General features: G+C 37.8%; 1 protein-coding gene across 3 annotated transcripts in view; it reads right to left on the minus strand.

Moving 5' to 3' along the window:
• Nucleotides 1–27893, minus strand: part of LOC144211003 (transmembrane protein 132C) — a 117940-nt gene that overhangs the window by 1589 nt on the left and 88458 nt on the right. For all 3 annotated transcript variants that reach the window (XM_077737979.1, XM_077737977.1, XM_077737978.1), the window contains 5 exons: nt 20492–20681; nt 10180–10323; nt 7803–8011; nt 2429–2726; nt 607–798 (listed from right to left, as the gene is read on the minus strand). In XM_077737979.1, coding sequence (XP_077594105.1) covers nt 607–798; nt 2429–2726; nt 7803–8011; nt 10180–10323; nt 20492–20681 — 1033 coding nt within the window. The remainder of the gene's footprint in view (nt 1–606; nt 799–2428; nt 2727–7802; nt 8012–10179; nt 10324–20491; nt 20682–27893) is intronic.

A 27893-nucleotide genomic window follows, 5' to 3' on the forward strand; every position in this document is an offset into this window, starting at 1 on the left:
CCACACCCAAACTGCCAGTCAACAAATAATTATTGGAGTAAAACAAAAAAGACAACACCAGTATCACGCATTTCTTATACAAAGAAAATAACAGGAACATTTTGGAAACACCATAGGACAAACAAAATAAGGCACAACTTTTGTGAACCCCCATCAAGGTCTCAGTAACTCAGTATGCAAACAAACTTTGAAAATAACTCTGAAAAACAATCATATGAAAAAAAGCATCAACACACACGCAGGCAAAAAAAGAGCAAAGTGAGTTCCAAGCACATCCTAATTATAAGAGACAAGGAAATTTATCTCCTGAAGACAAATATTATTTTCTCTCTAAGGAAATAGTCAGTATGGCTTCTGCCATTTGAAATGATAATGATCACAACAGAGCTCTTTCACTGGTTGAATATGCAAATCAAAGGGAAAGATTCCGAACATAAATTTAATGATGGAACTAAAAATAAAAAGAATAGTTTTATTATTCCTGCGACTAAACCCTGAACTTGTTAGCCACACATACAGTACAAGCAGCTCTGTGCCAACATTTTACATACTGCATGTGCTTCTCCCACTACAACAATAACACTGAATGAAAATCAAAGCTGCTACCTGTTGGGGGGTTTCGATGACTTCCTGTGTAGTTGCCGTGGCGACAATGGCATTGTTGCTCCCTGGACTAAGGTTCAGGGAAAGCGAGAGTCCAGAAACTAACTGCACTCCCAGTTCTGTCACACTCACTTTGTCATCCAGCACCCTGATGCTCCTCTCAGCCAGGACCATTGATGTCAGAGGAGAACGGACCTGAAAAAATGGTGGAAAGAAAGACTTCTACGTGTAAATTGAATATACCGTTTTTATAATGTAAAACCCATAGCAACAAGGTCGATTGAACAAAGATACAGAAATAAATTCACACTTTTGAGTGTTAATTAGAACTTTCGATTGGCCATTCTACAGCACAGTCAACCCAAACAATATTACGGTTCCATTTGCAGTTTTTATGTCATTACAACTGGCTGGTTATTAATCTTCTATACTGTTTGAACAAAAGATTTGTTTTCGTCATTGATCTCGCCCTCTCTCATTTTACAGCATGTGCTGACAATGGACTCCTTACTGCCGCACTTTGGATATGATTTGAGAATAATATGGAAGAAAAAAAAAGATAAATACCTGATTTCAAATGCCGAAAATGTTTTTTTTTTTTTTTTTTTTAAACCTGTCCTGGTCAGCTACTTATACACAAAGAGTGGGAAAGCTGTGTTTTTATAATCTGCCACATGCAATTTTGGTGTACATACTGTGATCCCTCAACACTTTGCGGCTTTTTCCCGCAAATCTTATTCAATGATGAATGGAAAGTGCCAGGGTTCACACGGATTGCCTGACACTCATCATGTGTGCAGATGCTGCTGTTTGACTTCATGGTACATACCAGATTTAATCTACAAGTTCGATCGTCCTCATGCTTTACGAAAAACAAGAACAAAGGCTTGCTGCCGGTCTGCCGAATGAGCAACAGGAAAGCCTGGCTCACGAAAGCCTACATAGTTTACATAGTTTCACAACTTCAACTATTTCATCCCGATCGCAAAGTTGCACTAAAAGAGCCGCTCTTCAAGGTTTGAACTGTGCGGGAGGACTTGGAGTAGAATTCCAATTAACCTGTTTTTTTATTTATTTATTTATATCTAGCGGAGAGGAACAATTTTTACTGTAAGTACAATATATAAAGTATTTTTATATAAATATATTACATTTAAATATTAATATATTAGTCTTTTTATATGCTCGTTACTGTAATATTTTGTAATATAGCCATGTTTTAGGTTAGCTGCGTGGCAAAGTTGAACCCAGGATGCATTATAAAAAAGGCGGTGAAAATAACTGGTGCGAAATTTAGGCTTTTAATGACAAAAAAAGATGAATACAAAAGTGACTAAATAAACCAGAAAATTAGATGAGATGAGGGAGCAAATAAGATTGTTCGCAAGTAAAAATGTGATGTGCACATGGAAAAAGGTGCTCAAGCGCATTGAAATATGTGAACAGATCAGTCCTAAGATTAGTTTAATTTCCAGTGAGTGGCACACAGTCTCTGTGGTATTTGTCACAATCTTTCCAAAATACGGAATAGCCCCAAGCATACTCCTGGGGACTGCGGTCAAACCACAAGTTTTGTCTAATTAGTTTGTTTGCTTGGGAAAAGACACATTTTCAAATCTGGCGTTTGACCCCCTGCTAACTTGACATTCAATTGACTTGTTGGAAATATCATGTGGCTGTAAACGTTTAGATAAGCATGTTCAGTAACCTCTGAGGTTTGGCCCTCCACACATATTGCGCCTCTAAAAAACTGCCTTTGCTAAGGTAAGGAGAAAAAAAGCTCAACATTCTTAAAAGCAAATTGTAAAGAAAATATACACACTACCTGAATTTTGGTCATTCCCGCGCTTCTGCCAATTATGACTTGGCCTTCGTGCAACTGAGCAATTTCTGGGTCATCCATCCTCAGAAAGTCTTTAACCAGTTGTGTCACATCCACTTGCCAGTCACTCCCCAACAAAAATTTGTGTGGGCCTTGCTCATCTTCATTACCGGCATCTTGGATCTCTTCACTTTCAGACACAAAATGTGTGAGAACTTGAAGGGTAGTGCTTTGGTATTGGGGTTTGCAGGAGTTTTCACTTTTCGGTTTCCCCTTGTAGTCATCCTCCATGTCGTCATACCTGAAACAAGAGCATGTACAAAATGTAAAAACAAAACTATAGGAATAGAAGTTGGTTTTGGAGGAGTAAAGGTCAATTTGCTTTTATGAAATTATTACATTCATTGTCTATCTGATCTGTGGTGCTTGCTGGAATGCTGACCTCCCATAAGTCATATGCCCTTCGGTCTTTTCAAAAATCCATTAAAAACAGCTTCCAGAGACAACCTGCTGCCATGCTTGCATTCTCATTTTCTTCTAAAGGGCAACTAATATTTTGCTATTTTGCTGCCATTTATTGTGCACGTAGCATATACCCTTTGTAAGATGGGGAAAATGTTTACAAAGCCATATACATATGAAGTTCCCGGAGAAAACTTTCTTGTCCACTCTATTTGGTTATGTAGAATCTCTTTAAACAGGACCACAAAGACTGCATTGAAGTTTAAATTGTGGCTATACATTTTATGTAAACATGATCTAATACGTTGTTTTATGGCATAACTTAAATTAAATTCATTGTGTTTTGCAAAATAATATACTGTACCCTAAACCCTCTAATGATCCCAACCCTAAAGGTGAGGAAAAATATACGATCTGAGGGTTACTGCCATGTTTTTATTCTTCACATCGTTGTGTCCATATTACAGCTAATGTGAATTATATACTCAGGACCTGCTTAAAGACCGAAAAAATACATGTTCAGTAATGTGGACGTAACTACCAGTTTAAAAATGATTGAAATGAAATGTATTAATCACTGTCACTCTTTCCTGATACAAATTATTAGGTGTCACTCTCGAATTAGTTTCTTTATTTCATTCATTCAATCATCTTCTATACCGCCCATCTTTGAAAGGGTTGCGGGGGTTGCTGGAGCCTAACACAACTGTCTTTGGGTGAAAGGCAGACTACACCCTAGATTGGTCGCCAGTCATTCATAGGGCACAGTCACTCACGCTTGCACCGAGTGGGAATCGAACCCAGATTTCCCCCACTTAAGACAGACGGAAGAACCACTTCACCATCGGAAGGCCTGTTTCTTTATCTCATACAATATATTTTCATTCCAGCAAATATAAATTACGTACAGTAAACAGGAAGGGCCAAACATTTTTTTTCCGAGGACGACTATAAAAAAATTAAAAGGATTGTAGGGCTAACTTGACATCCATCCACATATATTTAAGTAGACGATTGGAATAAGGAAAAAACGATTGTTTTAAAAGGGATCGTAAGCTTATTGGCTGCCTTTAACTGGAATAGGGCATTCAATCCTATTGACCAGTCGAATTGGTTTGGACACCTATCGCCGTCAATAGCAATTACACATGATGAAACTATACCAAGTGGAAATAACTGTCTATAACTTTCAATGAAAGTGAATGAGTCAAGGGGTAGAAGTGAAAAAAATAATTAAAAGGTAAGTATAATTATACTGTCATCCTTCTCTACTTAGCACTACAACATTTGCGGCTTCAGTACATCTCAGTATTTTATATTAAGTATCCAAATAAAAAATGTTGATAAAAATATCAATATTTTCGTTAGTGAAAGACAGCAGATCAAAGTGGTAGAAGTCAGGGCACAGCTTCTTCGGCGCTGAAAAGAAGAAGCTAAATTTCATCGTAGAAGAAGAATGATAGGCCGAATAAAAGAAAAGGCAGAGAAGAAGGATGTCTTTTCTTTTCCAGTTATATTTGAATTGGATTTGGCATCGCCACATCACCTCGTGAAGTAAGACAACGTCTTAGATTTTCCTGTTTTGTTTGGCTTGGATTTTACATCGCGCACATTACCTCGTGGGGGAAGACCATGTTAAGCCTATTCCACCTTTGTTTCAGAAAAGAAAAAACACGTGGCAGTGACTGAAAAGTGAAGTTGCCAAATATGCTGAAGGTGGGCAATAATTATGCCCATGTAGCACACCATTCCTGCGTAAAGGAATCTACTGTGTTACATCAAGAAAGAAGAAGCGAAAAGCATTCAAATGGAAACAATATCTTTTTCCAAGGACAGCAAGCAAGCAATAACCATTAGGATTGATAACATATTTAAGGTTGAGTATGCCCTATCGGTCAGGAACGCTTTATCCTTATTAGGGTTGCGTGGGATGCTGTATCCAATCCCAGCTGTCTCCGGGCCAGAGGCGAGGGCACACCCTGAATTGGTGGCCAGCACAAGGAGACGGACAACCACACAGTCACATCCATACCTAGAGAGCAATTTAGTGTCTAATCAGCCTACCATGCATGTTTTTGGAATGTGGGAGGAAACCAGAGTACCCAGAGGAAACCCACATAGGCCCAGAGAGAACATGCAAACTCTACGCAGGTGGGACATGAATTAATTTTGAACCCAGTACCCCAGTGCTGTGAGGCCGACGTGTTAACCACTCGCCTCATCGGCCTGCCAGGTTAGAAAGGATATTTTCTTTATTTGCTGTGTGAAAATAAAAACTAGCTGGCGGGCCATAGTTTGGACACCGGTGCCCTAAATTCTTTCCCAGTTACTTTTTTTTCTTTACCACCCTTAACCTGATTCAGTGAATTTTGCCTCTCTCTTTCAAACAAAGGGCAGAGGTGTTCGTCCAACAAAGAGTAGGGGAGCACTGATCTTGGTAGACGGTGACAGTTTCCATTAGGTCTAATGAGCTGCAGCAAGCCAAGCAGAAAAAGAGGCTGACATGTTAACATGCTGGGGCCCTAATGCTTGGCTTAGTTTCGATAACAGGGACTCCCTTACAACGCGGAGGCAAGATGCAATTTATATTTCACAGTCTTACGTGAGGTCAGGTCGTGTTGGGGCCATTGGCTAAAGGGTCAGCTAAGAGTTAATAGATGAGACACCCATGCGGAAATAAGGTCTATGCAACTCTGCTGAATATTCAACAGATGTGTTTGTTTTATGTACACATGCATATAATCCACACTCACTGCTCTGATGAGAAATCCCTGGGCACTTTTGATAAGAGAAAAGGGTGGGGTAGATGTATGTATGTTAGAGTGCCCCCCAGTGGGGTCTAGAGTAATTAGCAAGTGCAGTATGTAACTACAAAGTACATAATCATCATTTACTACAGCATGGAATAATATTCAATTCTGTATGTTTCGGAAAATATTTGTTGTACCAAGGTATACATTGAAGAGAAAAATGTAATGGAACAATAAAATGTGCAGCATTTTTTAATAGGCATCTTTACTTTTATAAATTTGCTCTCAAAACAAAAGCTCCTGTGCAAGATGAAATAACTAAAATACGTACGTAGAGTTATACCTCTACTTATGAATGGTTCTAAGTATGGCATTTTCAGGTTACGAAAGCTTTTTATAAGCAGATAAGTGCTTAGAGATACAAAAAAGATCCTCGTTACGAAATCCCCCCAAAAGTAAATGCATTTCCTTATACGTTATTTTATTATAATTGTCACGGATGCATTGACTCTACTGGGCTCTCATTGGCTGTCTCACAACAACCATTATCCATGTTTCAAGATTCGCTCTTATGTACTTTTGACCGCCGTTTGTCGTCACGGAGTTCTGACGGTGTTTTTTTTGTTGTTGTTGAGTTTTTCCAAGTGTGGATAAAGCAGCTGTTTCTGTTTTTATCATCATGCCTCCCAAAATTGTTTTCAGTGCGAATGAAAAGAAATGGGCAACGAGGAGGACAATGACGATGTGGTCGAGGGGCATAAAAACGAACTCGCTCGAGTTAATGGAACACACGGCCAAATCGAGGGCCCGTGGAGGAGGCAGCGAGAATTCCAACAGCAAATATCAAAGAAATGCTGGAGAAATTTCATGAATTTTCTGTCTTCATGGAAAAAAAAACATATCCAGAAAGATGTTTGTCTGTTGAATTATAGAAACAAGTCGTCAAATATAACCGAGTTTATATATATATATATATATTTTTATAATTTGGCAATCAGTACTGCAGAAGGGCAAGTTTAATTCAAACAGGTAAGAAGTATTAGCTACTAATAAAATGGGTCAAAAATTCCATTCCAAAGAAATTATGAAATGTTCATGTTTGTTGTGGATTAATGTTGTTAATGTTGTTGTTTGAATTCTAAATGCTGCGTTTATGAGGTGTGGTCATGTGTTGTGTGCTCTCTTCTGTTGCTTATCGTTAGTTTCCCCGTGTTCCCTGCGTTTCAACGCGGATAGATTTTGTATGCTTGTTAGTCATTTTAAGACATAAATAATTACTTTTCTCTCATTTTCGCGTTTCTCACATCTTTCATACAAAATTGGGATGCTTTGACCAATTTTAAAGGGTTTAGTAACTTTAGTTGGTAATTGTGTGAGGATCGTGGAGAGAATTAGAGAATTTACAATACTGCTGTACTTACAAAATTTTCAAATTAGGAAAAAAATTCTGGAACCAATTAATTTCCTAAGTAGAGGTACGACTGTATAAACACCATTTTAAGCCTCACAAAGAGAAACTAGAAAGGCTGAATACTGTATTTTCACACCTATAGGGTGCAATTCAAATCATAACATTTTCTTTAAAATGGATGTTTTGCCCAATCAATCATTATGCGCCTTTTGTTTGCACTAAATTTGAACTTTTGTATGAGCCTGGCCGCTTGACTGACTGGTTTCATTACTTGCCGACAGGCTACTGACTGCGGTCAACCCACTGGACAGACGTTCATGTTCTCGTGGTCAAATGAGCAGACCCTATACATTTTTCAATAACTGCAGATGTAATATAGACCTTGTAATGTAAAAGATCCTTCCTTGCATGTGAGTATTCCCATTCATCTAGGTCATTTTCTCCACTGGGCACGGAATCAATCGCAAATAGACTTTTCTGGTTGGACTAGTTCTCTCTTAGCTATGACTTATTGCATGAACTGATGATGTTTGTTTGAAAAAGAGTCAAAACATCTTCAGAGACAAGTAGAAAAGTCCAGTTGCAATTGATTCAATGCGCTGAGTAAGGCACCTTGGAGCTTCTGGTAGTAGGTTGGGGTTAAATTACAAATGACGGAATAGCAAAAAGGGATCTATGAAAATCCAACTGAACTCCCTGTTGCTGAGGCGAATTGAAGATATATTTCAGAAAGATAAACAATGTCAGATCTTACCTGTGCTGTCTCATAGCGACAGGAACTCTCCATCCCTTGACCTGACTAAGTTCAGGGTCAGCCACATCAATAAGCAAAGGCAGGCGGGGCATCCAAACGCTCATCTCCAGCTGTGCACTTAAAAAACTGTAGGTGAAGTTGAGCATCACCTTGATCTTTCCTCGTGTTTCTTTTCCATTGACGTACACGTAGTCACATCTCTCTGACACCTTGAGTCGATCATAGACAGGCGATGAAATGACAAAAATGATAGAAAAAGGTTATAAAATGACGGATTAATAAGACCAAAATGAATTACAGTTTAAGGTTAACTGTGTTGGAGAATGTTTATCTCATGAATGGTTTATTGAAAACTCTTGATTGTGTATTGGTGTGGATTTCAAGCCCTGGTATTTGTTGGCAGACACTCCAAAAGATGAACCACTTCACACAGTCAGCTGGGAAAAATCTTCGCCTTACCTGTGACAACTGTTTTGTAAACATAAATCCCACAGAAAGATCATAGGCCATTCTCACGTTCTGACTCAAGCTAATGCTGGAACAAGAGAACTGGCTAACAGTTTTATCGGATTTCCTTCTCATTATTTCAATATGCATATTATCTGTGTGTTCAAAATCATTTCTAGAGCTATGATCCGTTCCAACGCAGCAGATGGAGCTGTTAAAAGAAACAGACGTCTGATCCTGGTAGAAGAAAAAACCTAAGCTCGAATTTGGTATTTTTTTAAGGACAATGACTTAGACGATGATCATTACGTATCCGATCGTTATACAGCAAAATGCACCAACACTGTCTTTAAATCTTTTTAAATCAGCAGAATTCCCTCTTCAGATGTTTGTTCCTTTGGCCAAGTCTGCAGTCAAATATTCAACTATCTCGCCGGCAAATGTATTTGTCTTTTGCTTTACAATCTGGCCATCATCATTTGAAAATGCCCATAATTGTTTAGAACCCAAAAACCTGCGGCTGCACAGTTTAAAAAAAAAAAAAAGCACTATGAAAACACTGTCTCCTCAAAAAAGTGTTGCAGATTTGTGCAATTTATAGTCTCTATCTTGTTTGTTTTAACCTACACCGCAGTCGCGGTCCACCTACTGATGGAGGCTACAATAATTTATGCAGGTCACGTGATCGGTATTGCTTCATTTTACTTCTTGCACAGTGCCGCATGGTAGCTAAGAAAACATCTGCCTATGTAAAATTGGTGAAACTTAATAGGTATGGTACTATTTAAATGGTCTTTTTACTGCTCCGTGTGAGTGACGTGAAAGCGAGTGAGAAAGAGAGAGATAGGGACAGTGCAGAAGAGAAGGACTTGCTTGGTTCGGTGCTGTGATGAATGGCATAATAATGACATAATAATTTCTTATATATTTGCTTGTGTGTTTTTGCATAATAATTGGTATACCTCTATCATTTTTAAAGGTTTAATAGTGGCTAGTATTAAAGATTGTGGAAATAATTCTGCTAATTCAAAGAAAAATACCGCTCTAAATATGAAAACTCCATGTTATGAAGTAACTTCTGAAACGAATCAATTTAGTAAGTTGAGTTAACACTGAATAGATTTTGGAATATCCTTATACTATTGCAGGGGTGGGGAATGTATGGCTCGTGAGCCATATATGGTATATTGGCCAAAATGTAAGATGATGATTTTGTCATTGAAATAAAACTGAAAAACTTTTAGGGTGAAACTGAACACTTTGATAGTTAATTGAATTGAGTTGAATGGCTTTATCGTCATTTTAAAAGTATGATTAGATTTAAAGCTTCACTTAAAAGTGCAGATATAAATATTCAATAAATAGATAAGTATTAACATGATAAGTAGTCAATATAATTTGGTAGTCAATGAAAATAAATAGTCAATGTAAATAAGTAGTCAATATAAATAGGTAGTCAATATAAATAGGTAGTCAATATAAATTGGTAGTCAATATAAATTGGTAGTCAATACAAACAAGTAGTCAATATAAATAAGGAGTCAATATAAATAAGTAGTCAATATAAATAGGTAATCAATATAAATAGACAATATAAATAAGTAGTCAAATAAGTTGAGTAGTCAAAATGAATAAGAAGTCAAATAAGATGAGTAATCAAAATGAATAAGAAGTCAAATAAGATGAGTAGTCAAAATGAATAAGGAGTCAAATAAGATGAGTAGTCAAAATGAATAAGAAGTCAAATAAGATGAGTAGTCAAAATGAATAAGTGGTCACATAAATAGGTAGTCTGGTACAAAAAGAGATTTAAGTTGTTATCAGCCGATGGAGTTTTAGTGCAACTACAAGATTTAAAAAAGTGTCAACAACAATAACAACAACAACAAAGGGAGTGTGCCAAACTCCTAGACAGACGCAACAAACACACCTTAATAACTTGGTCATCTGTTGACCTGCATTCCACCGACTCGGTTACATCAGAGACCGCGCCATCTGTTCCCACGGTGATGACCTTAATGGGCACGGCGACTGTACGACCATTCAAGATGGCTGTATTGAGGATCTCTGTGTCCTGTGAAAGAAAAAATATTTACACATAACATTAATTTTCTGAACCGCTTATCCTCAGCAGCGTGGCAGGGAGAAATGATTTCAATATAAATCATTATTTCACAGCTTTTTGACAAATGTTGAAACTCAACACACAAGACCTGTTACTATTGTATACCACTTAAAAATAATTTAATAATATTTGAGGCCAAAACTCAATTATAACTGAAATGACTTTCAATTGATAAAGATAAATATAAATAAAATATGTACCAAATATCAAAGATGCGAAACAGTTTTTGGTCTGATTTTACAAAACAAAACATAAGTAGCGTCAGATAAAAACTGATTTAGAAATACATACACAGTAGCAGTGGTGGTGTAATTATCACTTTATAAACTGAATTGCATGCTTAATGTGTTGTATTGGCTTTGATTAGCTTCAAGGAATGTGGATTGTCTTTTCCCAGCAATCAGCAGGGGCTCATTTCATTGGGGATATAGGGGAGGGCTCTGTTAAATAAAGATAATTCCTGTCAAACGATGCTCTTTTCTGTAATTTCGCAAAATACATTAACATACCAAAAGCATTAACGAGGTGGAATGTTATAATTAAGACAATATCTCTAATCCTGAGCTGTTCGTGTGATACTAGCAGAAGATTGTCATGACAGGGCCTCTCACTCATCACAGCTTAGTTTCAATAAAAGTCTCCTTAAGCATTGAGAGGGAAAGAAAAAGTTCTGACAGCTTTTTATTGGTTCAAAGCGCTTTGTCTGGTTCTCAAAAAGAGGGTTTACCATCAAAGCTTAAATGGTGACTAACTCTTTTTCATTAGGGTTTATTCCTCGTCGCAACTTTTTCATGCACCGCTTTTTACAACAATAATATATTAGACGGAAAACGGCATAGATAGTGAGGGTAATAATAGACACAAAAGAATAAAATGAATGCTTAAATTTCTTGTTTGGATGTTTAATGCTTATCCCGACATGTTGAAGGAAAAATGTCTAAATAGTATATTCAATAATGGGAGCTGTTACTTTTCACTCAAAATTGATGATTATGATCTCTCTCAATTAGCAAACTAGGCTCTGAAAATCCCTGTCATGAGTGAATGGAATGCTTGAAAATAATCTAAACATGCTGTATGTAACATGCCGTATTTTTCGGACTATAATTCGCACCAACAGAAGATACACAATATATGCAATCCAGTTGCACGAGAATGGAAGTCTCATTTTTGGGAGAACAGTTTTTTTATTTGATCAGAAATCAACAGCAAATATAAATTGAAGTAGCCATAGTAAAATAGAGAATAACAAACTAACTAGGCATCTGTTAACCTAATCATTTTTCTTACCTGATTTCAATCCTCACTTTAACAAATGAAAGTGGAAGGATATCAAGTTGGCCCTTGCACTCCAATATTTTTTTTTCCCCGCAGAACAAAGTTTGGACACCCTAATCTAAAGGAAATGAAAATGACTCCCTGGAAATAGTGCAAACCCGAAATCCGATACATTCATATCAACTGTTCGCTTTCAATCCCTGAAAAATGCACCAATTTTCCCATAATTGCATCCTACCACTGGGCGCACACTTTTATGGTGACAGAGAAAGTATGCTGCATATATCTTGTTTTATGCCTTAGTGACGTCTGATTTTCATTCAATAAGCCATTACTGAAAGAAGAACACAATGAATGAGCACTCAATAAAGGAGTTGGAGCCCCAAAAATATTTTTGATTGAAGACTGACAAAGTTCATGTACAAGGTAGCACTTCATTTCAGAATTTGATGAAATTCATTGAAGGGGAGTCGAATGCCCAAAAGAGGCATAGCCTTTTTTTCCCCACTCCAATTTTCTTTTTTATTTTTGGACACTGCCAAATCATGCAAAGTAAAATCATCCTGTGGTTATGAGTAGCAGATCTGTCTTATTTGCAGTCTGGTTATACTTGATGTAAGATAAACACCTGTCCTTCAAATTGCTATGTTATTTACCCTATTAACAAACAACGCACATATAAGTATTATTTAAAACAGCGGTGTTAAATATATGGCCTGCGAGCTGGATACGATCCGCTACGAGGTCCAAAACGGTACGCAAAATTCCGTCAGTCACCTTGTCCGTATAGTACATACAGAATCACATGCTTTTATTTAGACATCAGCATCGTAAAACTAGAAATTTGTGAGTTTTGGGATTGAGTGTGCGCACTATTTTGCCCACTTTCGCATCTGCATTCACATTGGTTAACTTGCTGCATCCAGTCAAAATGTCACATTCAATGCGTACACAGGGAAGTGACACAGAATTCAAACCCAAAACCAAGAGAGAATGAGAAGGTATTCAAGTAAAGTTAACTGTGAATGCCCCAAAATCAATAGGAAGCGACTAATAAAGAGGAAGTGCAGGAATGACCCCAAAAATGTTTCAAAATTTACAGGGGATGACCTGTAGGTAAAATACAAAACCAGGGAAATGATGCAAACTCATTGTCTTCCATTCAAAACGATAGATTAGAACTTTATTCGACCGGAGTGTCTGCGCCGTGTAAGTGTCTGTGCCCCGTCTGTGTCGCAAAATTCATGCTTGGCTGGTTGACGTCACTAGATGACTAATGTTGCGATATTGTCCGCAACCACAGCTGTGTAACTACGGTATAAAATAAAAAACCTGATCGACCGTCCCCGGTCGATTATGCTTACTATGTTTCCTTTATTTCATCCCGTATTCGGGAATTTTTTTTAGACACAAGACATTGTAGACCTAGGAAAAAAAAACTGGAGCCACACACATGAAGTCCACAAGACGAAGACCTTCTGGTCACCTTCTAGATGTCCACGTGATTTAAACTGGAAGGACAGGCTGTGCATGCTTAAAAGTTTAAAATTGATTTGAACTCTAGCACTGTCAATGGTAGCTAATGAGTTAAGAAGGAAGTGACCAAACTGAACCAACACGAAGTAACCTGGGACTGCCCCAATAATCAACGAGAAGTGACCAATAAACATTAAGCAGTCCGGAAATTCCTCCAAAAAATTGAATAGGTAATGATGTCAAAATCAATTGAAGGTCTAGTGCTATCAATGGCAGTTGGTGAGTTAACTTATTTGTCCCAAAATAACTGATCCCGGCCCACATGAGATCTAATTTCTATGGATTTGGCCTAGGGTACAAACTGAGTCTGACACCAATGATCTATAATGAGAGCGAGATAGGTACCTCAAGACATTTACTAACTATTTATAACTAAGACCCAAATAAGCAGATCTTCCTCCAGAGTTAGAGGCTTACTTCATACCTGTCAAATTATACATTGTTCCTATATCATTTCAAATTGTGTATACCATATAACAACTTTTGTAGGGGAAGAAAATGTTTTACAAAAAGTATGTTTTCATCCTTATTTTGACTTAAAAATCAGCACTGGGTGCAAAATAAGAATCCCCTGTATGGAATCACTGCTCAAGTGACAACGAGGATTGAAGTTTTCATGGCCCAGTGAGTGGCTTTCGTTTATTTAATTGATATAAACTATCGATAAAAAGCCAATCCGCCTCGGCACGGCTGCAAAGATCAAACGGAACGACAACGCTTAGCTCCTTTCTTCAAATATATCAGAGCGAGGGCAGCAGGATGAATCAAACCTCTGAGATTATGTTTGATCCTTCGTCAGAGACGGCGAGTAAGATAGGGATTTTTCAAAATGTAATCTGAGCACAGTCAACGGCTGCTGACACAATAAATGTTGGCTGTGTGTTTTCGTGCATTGTATAAAAGCATTCCAGTCAAAGCCCCAAATCAATCCTTTCACTCATTCTTCTTCACCTAGTTATACTTGACCCGGCTTCTCATTTTTTAAAGAAGGCTTTCTAGCTTGTGTTCATGAAACTATTTTTAAGTTGGACTAATCAAACAGGAAGATTTTGAGGCAGTTTGGCATCTTTTACAGATTTGCTAGTGTTGAACACAATAATACCATTTGGAGTAGTAAGAATAAATGGCATAAGTGCATTTTGTGGAATAGGAAATGTTTAATTGATTGCAGTATTATGAGCATTAAATCATTTTTATCAATACATTAATAAAAGTATAGATTATATTTTTACATGAACTAATGCACTTTAGTAAGAAGACATGGATGTTTGTCTTAAAAACTTGGGTAACGCTCCTTACTCCATTTGAAGCCAGAACTAAAACAAGTAATCAGGCATTCATAAAAAGCAGGACAATTTTGGTAGTTTGGCATCTTTTGCGGCTCTTTATTACAAATGTGCATATTGTTCAGCATATTAAACTGAACAGAGTTGTAAGGATGGATGGTGTAAGGGCATTTGCAATGTTTAATTAATTACAGTACTAGAAGAATTAAATACTTAAGCAATTCTAAATTGAATAGCTTCCTAATTGTATAGTTATAGTAATAGTATATTACATTAAACAATTTTGTCAAAGAAGGATACAAAGCAGAACAGTTTTGGTAGCTAGGCATCTTTTATGGAACTTAATATTGAAGATTTTATAAAATCTCTACAATAAAAATTTAAACAAAACCAACATTGATTTTGATTATTGCTTACAAAAGATCCATATTTTTTTAATAGTTGAAATGAGAAATTGTTTCCTTGTGTTTGAAGGTTGGATAGCTACATTACTGTAATCACAGAAAATAATTCTTCCCAATGTAATTTATCCATTTAACAACAAACATTTTCGATTTGGAAGGGGCACTTGCTGTATGTACTAGCTGCTTTATTTATTTGTTGATGCAATTGTTTGACATAAAGGGGAGAACTGCAGGAGTTAGAAAAGATAAATAAGTTGCTCCTCATAAAAGCTGTCTACATTTAGAGTGCTCTGCAGTGCAATAGGTCCCTTGTTTAATAAATCACTGTGAGTCTACAGTGGTAAGGGGGGAAGCGCAAACGAAAGTCAGCCAACCAGCAAAAACAAGCAAACAAACACAACTACAAATTAAACAACAGACAGGATTCATTTCCAATTAAAGTCTGACTGACATTTACAGAGGCTTTATCGGTGGCCCTGACAATGGCTTTCTTCAACACTGGCTTTTCTCATAGAAGAAAATTTGGGATTCCTTCTAGTTTGCACAAAGTCAGTTTGGTGAAAATGTTGGCAAAAGAGGCACGAATTCATGGGGAATTGATGGAAAGTTTACCAGATTCATTGAATTGTTCTATATTTCTTTGATCTTGTACACAAGTCAACCTTATATTTTGATTAGAAAACTGAGTCAATAAAGGAAATGCATTTCTTTCTGATCAAATTTTTCATAAAATAAAAAACGACCCATGCCTGCTCACACTGAAGTCATCTTAGTGAAACCCTACACCACCAGGTATTGTCCCCTCCCTGTTATGTAGAGGTTTATCGAAGTAGGCCACCTCGTGGCTCATTCGCCTAACTTCGGTGCGGGCAGGTCCGGGCTCGATTCCCACTGATCGCAATATGATTGTTAGAATGGATGGGTGTTTGTCTCTCTATGTGCTCTAGGGCTGACTGGCGACCAGTTTAGGGTGTGGTCTGCCTTTCGCCCAAAGTCAGCTGGGTTAGGCTCCAGCAACTCTCGCAACCCTTTCAAGGATGTGGGGTACGGAAGATGAAAAAATTATCAATCAATCAATCTAAAAATGAAATCTTAAATGTTGACCTTTCCTCGGCTGCCGAGTGGTTAGCGTGTCACAGTTTTAGGGTTGAAGGTTCGATCCCAGGTCTCTGGGGAGTTTGCATGTTCAGCCAGGCTTGGGCCGCTTTCCTCCCACATCCCCTAAAATATGCATGTAAGGTTGTTGAACACTCTAAATTGCCTCTAGTTACCAGTGTGAGTGTGAATGATCAATTTGTGCCTTGCGATTGGCTAGCTGCCGATTCAGGGTGTCGCCCGCCTGGTGCCTGAAGTCAGTTGGGATAGGCTCCAGCACCCCCACGGCCAATGTTCCTTCTAAGCTGCGCGTGTGCGCAACTGCACACTACTTTGTTCTCGCACACAGCAAACATGCAGGGCACAAAATAAATGCCAATCGGAATTGTAAAAAAACAACACAAAAACATTACAATTTCTTCTGTGCCATTTTGCAACCCAACTCAGAGAGTGGCAGTCTGTCACTGACAAACGACAAGAAATGGACATTTTGGATAAAACTATGACTAACACTGTGTCCAGCCAATATGATGCAATTCACGTTACATATGTTTATTTCTGCAGCAGGAGTAAATGTTAACGAACTTGATTGGCTGCGTTAGTTACACGTTATGCCTGTTTTGTTGGTTAGTATATAGCTAATGGATCGTTGGAACTGCTGCCAAGCCTCATGGCGAAATGAACGGGTTGTGGCAGAGCCACACAACAAGGCAAAGTAAAAGAGAAATGCAGTTCTTTTAAGATGGAATGGCTGTCGGAGTATATGCACATAGAAGAACAAGCGGTGAAATTGGGTGAGAAAGGTCTCCTCTACAAAACATGGAGTGAAGCTAAAGTTGTAAGCGAGTTTTCCGATGGAAAAATATTGCATATAGATGGAAGCTTCCCTATCTCAAATGACACATTCAGCAGAAATCATTTGAATGAGAATGAGAAGGACAAACGTGGAAAATAAGGTAAAATGTAACCCAGATGAGTGCACATTCTTGGTACATTTATTACAATGTTTTTTCATAGATATTAATCGTTAAATGCCATTATGACAAGATCATTTATGGGTAGTAGACATGGTCCTGCTTATGGCAAGTGTGAAACTGGTGTGTGCCCATAGCAAGCTATTATGATGTTGCTCACATTGGTCCTCTATGTGCTCAAGTAGGTTGTCTGTATGCCCAGACATGAAAAATTAGAGGGAACATTGCCCACGACCCTTGTGAGTATAAGCAGTTTAAAAAATGAATGAACGATCCTTCCTTAAGCTTTTCTTCTTATATGTTAAACCAAAATGTCTGCAGAATACAAGAAAAATTAAGGCATTAACGGCTTTATTGTTATTCGTTTGGTAGGGTATGCAACATATCACATTTTATCAATCGTATAGGAAGTTTCCCCAAAAATATTTGCATCTGAGCATTCGTTGGCTTTCATTCTTATATGACCTCGGTCTATTTGTAGGCATGATAGGCTTTCTGTATTTGTATGTATTTGAGAAGATTCTTAATTTCTGATACAATTTATTTTGTGGGAATATATAAATAAATATAGGCCACATGTCACGGTTTGTGAAGAGAAAGAAAATGGTTATTTCCTCTGACGTGCTCAGTGCATGAATTATTAATTTTTCATTACGCACACAAAAGTCTTCCAGGCTGAAAAAAAAAATCAGAAGAAGCGACGCTAATACTGCAGTAGGCACGTCTTAATGGTCGCAACCTGACCGGCTTTTAAGTCACTTGTAAGAGAACGATAAAGCTAACTACTGTCCTCGTTTGCTCTCTTTGTCTTTATCACTCGCTCTCGCTCTCAACGTTGCTGTTCAGGAATATCAAGCACACAGAAGCGAAACAAGCTTAGTGCAGCCTACTCCCCGAGAAAAGTGAGAATTAATGTTTCTGAAATAACGGGCAAAGATAGAGAAGTAAAAAGAAAACCTGCGTAAGCACATGAGGATTTAATTAAGCTATATGTTGCACTGCTGCCACACGGGAGTCGCAGAATGCTGACTTCAGGGCACTTAACATGCAAGCGGATAATCCTGCCATTTATGTTTGAATGTGGCATTCGCAAAAACACTTACTGCAGTATGTGATTGAACACCCCTAGAATATCATCACCCAACACGGATATTACAAACATTCAAATTTCGGCAGCTTTCAAAGGACACAATCACCTGTTTGTGTTTTTATCATTTTTTTAAAAGTCTATCATGACTGTGGCATCAATCTTGTGCAAGAAACATTTGCTGGGGCCATAATTATTTTAAAACAGAGATGGCGAAGACGTGGCTCTTTGTTTCTTAGCATATTTTGTATATACTGTGGATCTTTGCGGGCAGCCCGGCAGATGAGTGATGAGCACGTCAGCCTCACAGCTCTAGTGTCCTGCGGAGGTCATTCCACCTGTGTGGAGTTTGCATGTTCTCCCTGGGCCTGCATGGCTTTTCTCTTGGTACTCCGGTTTCCTCCCACATTCCAAAGACATGCATGGTAGGCTGATTGGACACTCTAAATTGCCCCTAGGTATGCGTATGAGAGTGAATGGTTGTCCCCCTCCTTGTGCCCTGCAATCGGCTGGCCACCAATTAAGGCCGTCCTCTGCCTCCGGCCTAAAGTCAGCTGGGATTGGCTCCAGCAACCCCCGCGACCCTAGTGAGAATGAAGCGGTTCAGAAAATGAGATTAGATGAGAATATTGCAGAAGCACTAATCAGAACAAAGAGAAAAGAGACAGCAAAAATGTTAAAAAGAAATACATGAATAAAAAAATCACAACTAAGATAACATAATTTATCACGGTGGACGATATTTATATACCAAAACACTAATAATCCACAATTTTTAATGCGATTGCAACGAGTTGTGCGCTAAATTCAATATTCTGTAGATGTCGCCGTATGACACTGACAGCTTGACTGTGTTGGTACATTGCGACATTTATGCATTGAAAATGCGGACGGTTGAAAGGAGGGTGCTTGGGCGCCTATCGTGCTTAAAGGCATGAGAATATTAGAAGTTGACAATGACGTTTTCGTCTACTACTAGTGACCCAGTCGATCCGAAATGGGTAAAACGCGATTGGTTTAACAAAAAACTAACTTAAAAAAATCCTGTACATAAATTGTTATACGGCGTACATAATTGGAAATGATCAAAAAAATGTATAAAACACGGGGAAAAACATAAGTTGACAGGTATGATCATGTTTCAAAGCTATTGATGGCAATAGGTGTCCAATCCATCCAATCCACTTTTACTGGCATGTTGGCAGCGATTGGCAGCCAATCAGCTCAAACAATCGCTGACAACCAAAAAGTGGATAGGTCATCTTTTGGCGTCAAGGCCACCCAATTAGTTAACTAAATAATATAAATAAATGAGTAAAATTTTAAAACTTTCTCTTTTTAACTGAAAGATACCCAAAGATAAATAAAGGTTTTCAATAAAAAAATGTGGAAAAAAATGTTAGACTTTACGTGATCAAATTCGAAATGGAGTAGGAAGTTCTGACGCCACAAATATAATCCTACAGGACCATTTGCGATGCGCAGTAAAGAGCGGTGGACAAACCGGATATTTCTTCTAATGAGAGAGAACAGCACAGCGTGGGTGATCAAAAATTCATGGGAGGAAATCATAAAAGAGGCTCACTTTTACTTGGCACTCGCTGATTTTTCAATTTGTTAATGAAATACCTCCGCATTCATTTCTGGCCTCCAGCTGTTGTATCACCTACCGCTTTGGTTTTAATCACGATCCCAGTCATAGAGATATAGAGTCAATAATAGCTAGAGCAAACTTGAATGAATATGTAGGTTTCTTTTTCTAAGAACATACTATAACCCGTATCTGCTAGTTCTTTAAGCAATGAAACCATGATTTTCTTTGCCCCACATTACCCAAGATGGGCGGCTCGAGGGAGCGAGTGGTTAGCCTCACAGTGCTATGGTCCTGGGTTCAAATCCAAGTCACGTGTACCTGTGTGGAATTTGCATTTTCTCCCTGGACCTGTGTGGGTTTACTTCGGTTTCCTCCCAAAATGTTTTTTTCCAGTGACTTATTTGCCAAAATTATTAACCTGTTTCATTTTCTTGCATGCTGCTATCATAGGAACAGTTCAGTCGTCGGCTGGTTTTTGCAGTTGCTATTGAGTGATAAGCCGGATCATTAACACGGAGTCATGGATTCTACAGGTTACAGGCTATCTCCAAACCCATTTTACATGTTTAACCTTAAAGACAATGATGAACGCATGTATACCATGGACTACTTGCACATTCCTATTACTTAATATGCAATAAAAAGTTCGGGAAGCGTGAGTATTTTTTGCCCGAGTATTATTTTTCTATACGTATATTTATACTTGGGACAGTCTCCACTAGATAGGCAACCACCTAGATCTTCTATGCTGAGCAGTCGGCAGTTCCTGCTCCAGAAGACATATGAAATTTATGTTTATGAAATATGGTACTTTCATACAAACAAGTTTGAAGAAATTGAAGGTTCTGTTGTTCACTGCTTACCATTGCTAGTGGTACGATGCCGCCTAAATCTTGCGGTGCCAGGCGGATGAGAGTCCTTGCTTCACCCGTCTGGGTGCGGGTGAGTGGGTACTCCACCTGCCAAGTCACTTCTCTGCCACCCTCAGGAACCATCAGCCCATTTACCTCCAGATCCACTTGCAACACTCGCTGGTAGCCCACTGCCTCACCTCTGGATTTGAGGGAAATAGAAAAGTCGCAGCTCAGTCAATAGTGTGGATTTGCATTCAAACAAAAGGAGAGTTCATGTCAGCAATGAAAAAAATGACAGAGACAATGGATGATGGTAAGTAAATTTAAAGGTGAAATTGAAAGAGGATAATGAGGTAGAAATAAGTTAAGAGCTAGAATGGGAGAGGAAATAACGCGGGAATAAATGAGGTGAACACGGGGGCAAAAATATGATCATGGATTAAGTGGAACACGACAAGGAAAGATAAGAAAACGAGGTTAGCGGAATGAATGGTACGAAGGAAATTGAGGGTAAGGCAAAGTGAAACATCCGTTAAAGGACAAGAATAAGTGGCTGGAGTGTGAATTTTGAAAATATACATCAGACCTCAAGGACTAATAGCTTAAAAATGCCCTCCAAAGTAAACAACAATACAAGAGGAGAATTCTCTCTGAATGATATAAGCATCATACTGTTACATTTTTAAAATACAAGCCGCAAATTCTTATTAAAAAACACCAACTAGTGATTCAATTAGGAAGTCATGACTATAGATTATTGTAGACAACAAGGTGATGAAGGTTAAAATCTGTTTTTTTTTGTTTTATTTAAATTAAGTGGAGAGGAACTATTCACTGTGAGTACAATACCTCGCTAAAAGGGGGGCTTTCCTTCAAGGACTTGGACTGAAACTCCAATTAACCTGTTTTTTTTTAAATTGATATCAAGGGAAAAGAAACTATAGTCACTTTGAGCACACAGTATATATACATTAAATTTAGATATTGGCTGGCTTACAGAAATAACGAAATAGGGAATAGGGAATTATGGACAAAAAAGATAATGAAACTTATTAAGATACTTTTTGATAACTATTGTCACAAAAACAGAACATACCAAGCGGTTGGTGGTCAGTGAAAAAAAATAAAAGTCATACATTTCAGGGCCAGCCAAACTATGAAAAAAAAGTGTGATTTATAGTCCGGGGAATATGGTACACAAGCTTTTCTTTCTATTATTTTCTCCTCTCTCACTCTCTTTCTTTTGCTCTTTCTAGTCATAAGCACTCCTTTAACCAATGGGTGTATCATGCTATTCTGAAGAAATAGCATTATTAAAATTATTTGGCCCTAAAGCTTTGCCTTCATGAAGATTTATATTTTGGATGATCAATGTGTGTCGCCCAAATGATAGAAATGGTCAGACTGGTTCTCCTATACATCCCAGTGGAATCAAACACAAATTATTTCGCCCACCAATGAACACTCCTCATGCTCACAGTCAAAGAAGTAAGCAAAAATAGGTAATAACTGAGCAGCCTCTGCACTGAAGATGCTATGGGACATGCTACGGCACAGTGTGAGGATCAAAGCATCTTTCATGAAGTGGAAAATCCTTTTTTTTCTCTCTTTTTATCTGATAGCCAGCCGATATGGTCTGATACCACAAACAACAGGAAAGACACATTCAATTAATGCAATATATAGTTGAAGCTTTCAAATCAAAATAAACAAAGAGCTAGTTATAGAACTAGGAAGATAAGAGGATTTAAGTAGAGCACACCAACATAAAAGCCTGTTCAATACATTGTCTGGCCACATGAGAAAGAGGAAATCTGATACACCTTTGGTAAAACATGAGAGATTTTTGATGCTGCAGTGATTTTACAAAACTGACAACAAAGATATATAAAGAAGCCATGAACATGGCACACAATAAAATACAAGTTAATTAACCTATTAGCCAAAGATGTGTTAGATTGAACCAGATTTCTGAATATGGAACTTTTCCAACACAAATGTCATATCATAATTTAAAAAAATATATGTACCCAAAATTATTAGAACAATACTATCAAATAGACTAGCTTTTTCATATGTTGGGAGTGAATACAATCTTTACTATGGAAAAAAAAATCCTTCAGACATCAAAACTGCACACAAAGTTATTTGGAAAGATTCACAATCTGTCATTTTAAAACATGGCAATAACAAAAAAATGTGGTCAGCACAGAAGATGACAACACAAGGTGTAAAGAAAGGACTGCTAAGAGTTATTGTTATTATTTTGTTGTTGTTGATAGTTGTAGGGTTTTTCCAACAATGTGAATAACTGCTGATTGCTGTACAAATCAGTAGTTCAGTATAAAAGGTATTTTGCAATTGGCAATATAATGAAATAGGGCAGGTGAGATAAAAATGGTATGGGGGGAAAGAACATCTGCCTGTATTTCAACAGATGTAATGAAATATTCCAGCAGATGCTTCAATTTGACAGCTGCCATAATTAGCGCAATAACCTCATCTCATCTCATTTTCTGAACAGCTTTGTCCTCAATAGGGTCGCGGGAGGTGCTGGAGCCTGTCCCAGCTGCCTTAGGGCCAGGGGCAGGGGACACCCTGAATCGCAGGGCATAAGGAGACGCACAACCATGCACACTCACACCCATACCTAAGGCAATTTTGAATGTCCAATCAACCTACCATTAATGTTTTTGGAATGTGGTAGGAAACCTGGAATGCCCGGAGGAAACCCACGCAGGCCCGAGGAGAACATGCAAACTCCACACAGGTGGACGTGACCTGGAATTGAAGCCAGGACCCCAGAGCTGTGATCTTTGATATTAGCCCCTTTACGTTTTAAACACGATAAAAGTATACCAATTTTGTATGAAATATATATGCAGATGAGTGTGTATGCAAAGAGAAAAATAACAAGAAATTTATTTAGCCATTCAAATGAATAACAATGTGGTGGAATTGGGAGTGGTAGCTGAGTCAAGGTACGTCAGTACTCTCGTTTGCCTGCCTGCCTGCAAAAATGACGCAAAGAATACGATTTTCAAACCAACATCGTCAAATTCAAAATATTTATTATCTTCCATTTATTCTTTCATTTGCAAAATGTTATCATTCAGCACATTTTGACACTGATGTTTTGATGTCGCAGGTCACGTATTCTTATTTGAAGCCGACTTCTAATTGTTGTGTTTTTTTTGTGTCTATCTCATTGCCAAATTAAATTTCATATTACTATTGGGTTGAGATCAGAAGAAAACATTCAGTTGAAAGAAAATGCCATCAGTTAAGTAAGAAAACCACATATATATATTTTTTTTTTGTATGTGGCAATTTAAATAATATGGCTCAGGTCAGGATGAGCAAGAATGTAAAAAGTGAGCACAAATTGTTTTTCGAAGATCAAGAAGAAGAGCAAACAAATAAGGTAATCAAACTCATCGTCTGAAAAATGTGGTAAATTGCCAAGTAAAGTCTTGCTTTTGATGGCGCTGTTCCCTTGCTATAATGTTGAGTTTCGTGTACAGATGATGGATGTTTGTAATCCTCACGGTGATTTAGACTAATTGACTTCCATCTTTATCTACACAGTGACAGTGTAGACTATCTGGCAGCTGAGCTTTACTGTCTACTGTGCATTTCTTGTTTGTTCAGGGTGTAATCAATGTTCTCTCTTGCTTTCTGAGCACAGTTTTTTTTCTGATTATATGGGTCATTTGCAATTGCAGCTGTTTTAATTACTTGTACTTCGCTTTGTCCAGCTGTGACACCGTAGCCTCCTTCAATTGCTGAAGATGTCTCCAACTTTTAATTCTAATTAAATTCCCTCAAAAACCCAATCTCTTTACTTTTTTACCAACTTCATACATTTTCTTCACAATGATCACAGGTGTGCTAAAAAACGATTCCAGCCATCCTCAATCAGTAGGCGAAGGACACCCTTGTCAATCAATCGCAAGGCACAACAAGACAAAAAAATCTTTCACGTGCACACTCATTACTAAGGACAATTTAGTTCATTCAACCAACCTACCAGTATGCATGTTTTTGTTATGTGGCAGGAAACCACAATACCCAGAGAAAATCAACACAGGCACGGGGAGAACACAAAAACTCCACACAAGAAGTTCAGAACCCACCGGGGATTAAACTCTCGATCTCAGAATTGTGTGGCAGATCTAACCACTCTAACAACGTGTCAGTCGCAAGAATGTGTACTTCAGCTGTCATCTTTTAAATGAAGGCCATTCTTTGGTATGTGTCTATTGTACCTGCAATCCAAGTCATCTCTAATATAGATGTGTACAATGTTTTGAATTACTTAAACATGTGACAAACCCAGAGTTATATCTTAAATATCCAGTAATAATTAAGTCTGACTTCAATGAATTCAGTAATGTATGTTATTAATAGCATAGATGTGAGGGGGGAAACACACGTTTAAGTTCTGCATGTTGCCGTTACTCCAAGGAAATAAGTTTTAAGGCACAAACCATGCGCTCAAGTAAATTCATAAGAAATGGGGGCAAATTGTCAAAAATCTGTGAGACCTTGTTTTTATTCAGATGGAGTATTTGTGGTCAATGAGGTAGAGTTGCTGTTTATTATTATTTCCCATAAATTACATTTTTTATGTAAACATCAATTCAAGTCTAGCCTACTTGTAGAAAAACACCCAGGAGAGGCCTTACAGCTGGCATGGTAAGAACCTCTGGCCTGAAAAGGAACATTGGCATTACAAGGAGCAAGCTGGTAGCTGATGGTTCTGGGTTCGATCAGTTATGTCCCTCCTATGTGGAGTTTGCGTTGGTTTTGTCCAGGTTATCTGGTTTCCTCCCACATTCCAAAAACCACCAATTCAGGGTGTCCCCCGTTTGGTACCCGAAGTCGGCTGGAATAGGTTCCAGCAACCCCCATGACCTTTGGATAAGCGGTTCTGAAAATTAATAGATGAATGCATTACAAAGATCCGATTGCCTACATTGAGACCAAAGGGCTGCTACAGGCCTCAGACTGCAGTCATCCAAAATGAATGCCCATTTCTCAATAAGATAGAACTCAATAACTAACTAACTTTGATGTAAGTCTGAATGTAATGATAATCCAAAAAAATATGTTGTTAAGATCCAAGAACGATTTTGACCTTTAAATTTCTCTAAGGGAGTAACAACCATATAACACGTTATTAACACTGTTTATTTCATTATCTTCAGGTGACGAATGTTATTATTGTATTTTCTTAAGTCCTCCATTCTTGCCTGTAGACCAGAGCTCAGCTGGTGCCCACCTCAAATGTAGATTATCCACTTTTCCATTATCTTTTTTCGTTACACGGAAGAAATTAATGTCTCCTTGCCGCAATTGTAGAGTTCAAGAGTCACTGACCTCACTTTGTTAGGATGAAATGAATTCATGGTTGAAAAGGGTCATTATAATGTAATGATTAATACATTTCAATCTAGTGGAGCAGAAACTTTGTGTGAGTGAGTTTGTGTATGTCTGTATGTATTTCCCATGGGATTCCTGGCTCCAATTTTAATGAGTTCTACCACATCAGGTCTAATATCGGTCCTCCCGCTGGTGATTCTGATCTGAGACCCTATTAGAACTAGGAGAACCAACCTTAATACTAACTCCATATGGCCTGGATTGATTTAGAACAGAATAGTCCGGTGTAAGGATTTTTAATCAAACCTTTATATATCCTTGTGTGCTTTTGAAGGGTAGGTAAAAAAATGTTTTTAAGTATGCTGAAAAAGCGTGATTTATTTCTTATCGGAACTGAATTTTTAGCTCAGGAACGGAGACATTAAATACGAGGTGACTGTTCCTAATAGATGAATATAGCTCACTCAGTTCTGAATATTTGTCAATAAAGGGGTGTCCAAGCATTTCCATTCTGCAGGGATCCATGTGGACTGGATGTGTTCCTGCTAGGATACATGTTGACCATTGACATATGGAATGGAGTTTATTCAAGTGAAATCATGTAAACAGGCAAAGAGGACAGAATAACTATATGAAAAATATTTTCTTTTTACAATTGTGGAGTTTGCATGTTCTCCCTGGGCATTTTCAAACTTTAGCTAGGCCTTTGCTCTCCAAAAAAGAAGTGAACACTCATAGTCAATATTCTTAATCGCTACGAATCTCCAAACACTTTGACCAAAAAAAAAAAAAAGATAGTCTCTGTAATTAAATTATTCTTTTATTTGGCAGCATAGGGCATCAAATGCAAAGGCAAAGAGACTCCTTGTTGATCACATTCAAAAGCAAAGAGCTGCTGCTTTCTGCTTTACTTTAACATATTTCCTTATTCCTAACTACGGCCTGAGCCAATACGGAAGAATTCCTAACATTCCCAACAGTATAATGTATAATTAAATTATTCTCATTAAATTTCAGCAGTTAATTATAGATTAAATAACCTGGAAAAAGGAAAGCAGTTTTTGAATTGCTATAAAATCTAGTTCTGATTAAAGTTCCTGGTTTATGTGCTTTTGACACATTCGCGTGCCTATGTATATTAACTGAGCTGCCCCACGTTTGCTTCATTTTCCTTCACCTACCCACCCGAAAAAGTATTTGTGTCTTAATTTTATTCATCCATCTATCGATCTATTCATCCAAACATCCATCCAATCATCCATTACATGAATTAGAACCTATCATGCATGTTTTTTGGAATATTGGAGGAAACCGGAGTACCCGGGGGAACCCCATGCGTGCTCGGGGAGAATATGCAAACTCCACACAAGGATTTGAATCCAGGACCCCTGAACTGTGAAGCCGACACGCTAAACTACTTAGAAACCCAGCTGCCTTATTAATTTCATCGGCTTAATGGATATTTTTTGATTTTTTTTATTCATTTGTGTTTCGCACATTTCAGACAAAACAGGTATACCGTTATAATCAAAGGTAGCACTGTATTTTTATCATTGACATGGAAAAAAATAATTGGAAGTTATCGACACCACGTATGTGTAATCACTTGACAGCAGTAATACATATTTACACATTATTTTCAAATAAGAATGTTAAATAACATTTGGCACAAATAATGAAATTTAATGAGAACAAAAAGACAGGAAAAATTAATTTTCTTCATCGGGGCACAATTTATATTGAGCCTTCGATTCATATTTGGTGTAGAGAATGACTACCTCTTATTATACCTTTGAGCCTGAAGTCGATAACAAAACAGCAATGAATGAATACTTCTAATTATACATTGTGGTGGACTTTCAGCTTATCATGCTGCCAGATCGCAACAGCAGAAGTTGTATGAAAATATATTCCTTTACTGTGTGTGTGTATCTGTGAATGTAGGTGCATGACTTTTTAATATTGAAAGAAGTACAAAAGCTGCTTTTTAACTAATTTACTATCTTGGGGCATGTGAATATTCAAA

Source organism: Stigmatopora nigra, chromosome 17 (genome assembly GCF_051989575.1).
Source record: "Stigmatopora nigra isolate UIUO_SnigA chromosome 17, RoL_Snig_1.1, whole genome shotgun sequence".
Lineage (NCBI taxonomy): Eukaryota > Metazoa > Chordata > Actinopteri > Syngnathiformes > Syngnathidae > Stigmatopora > Stigmatopora nigra.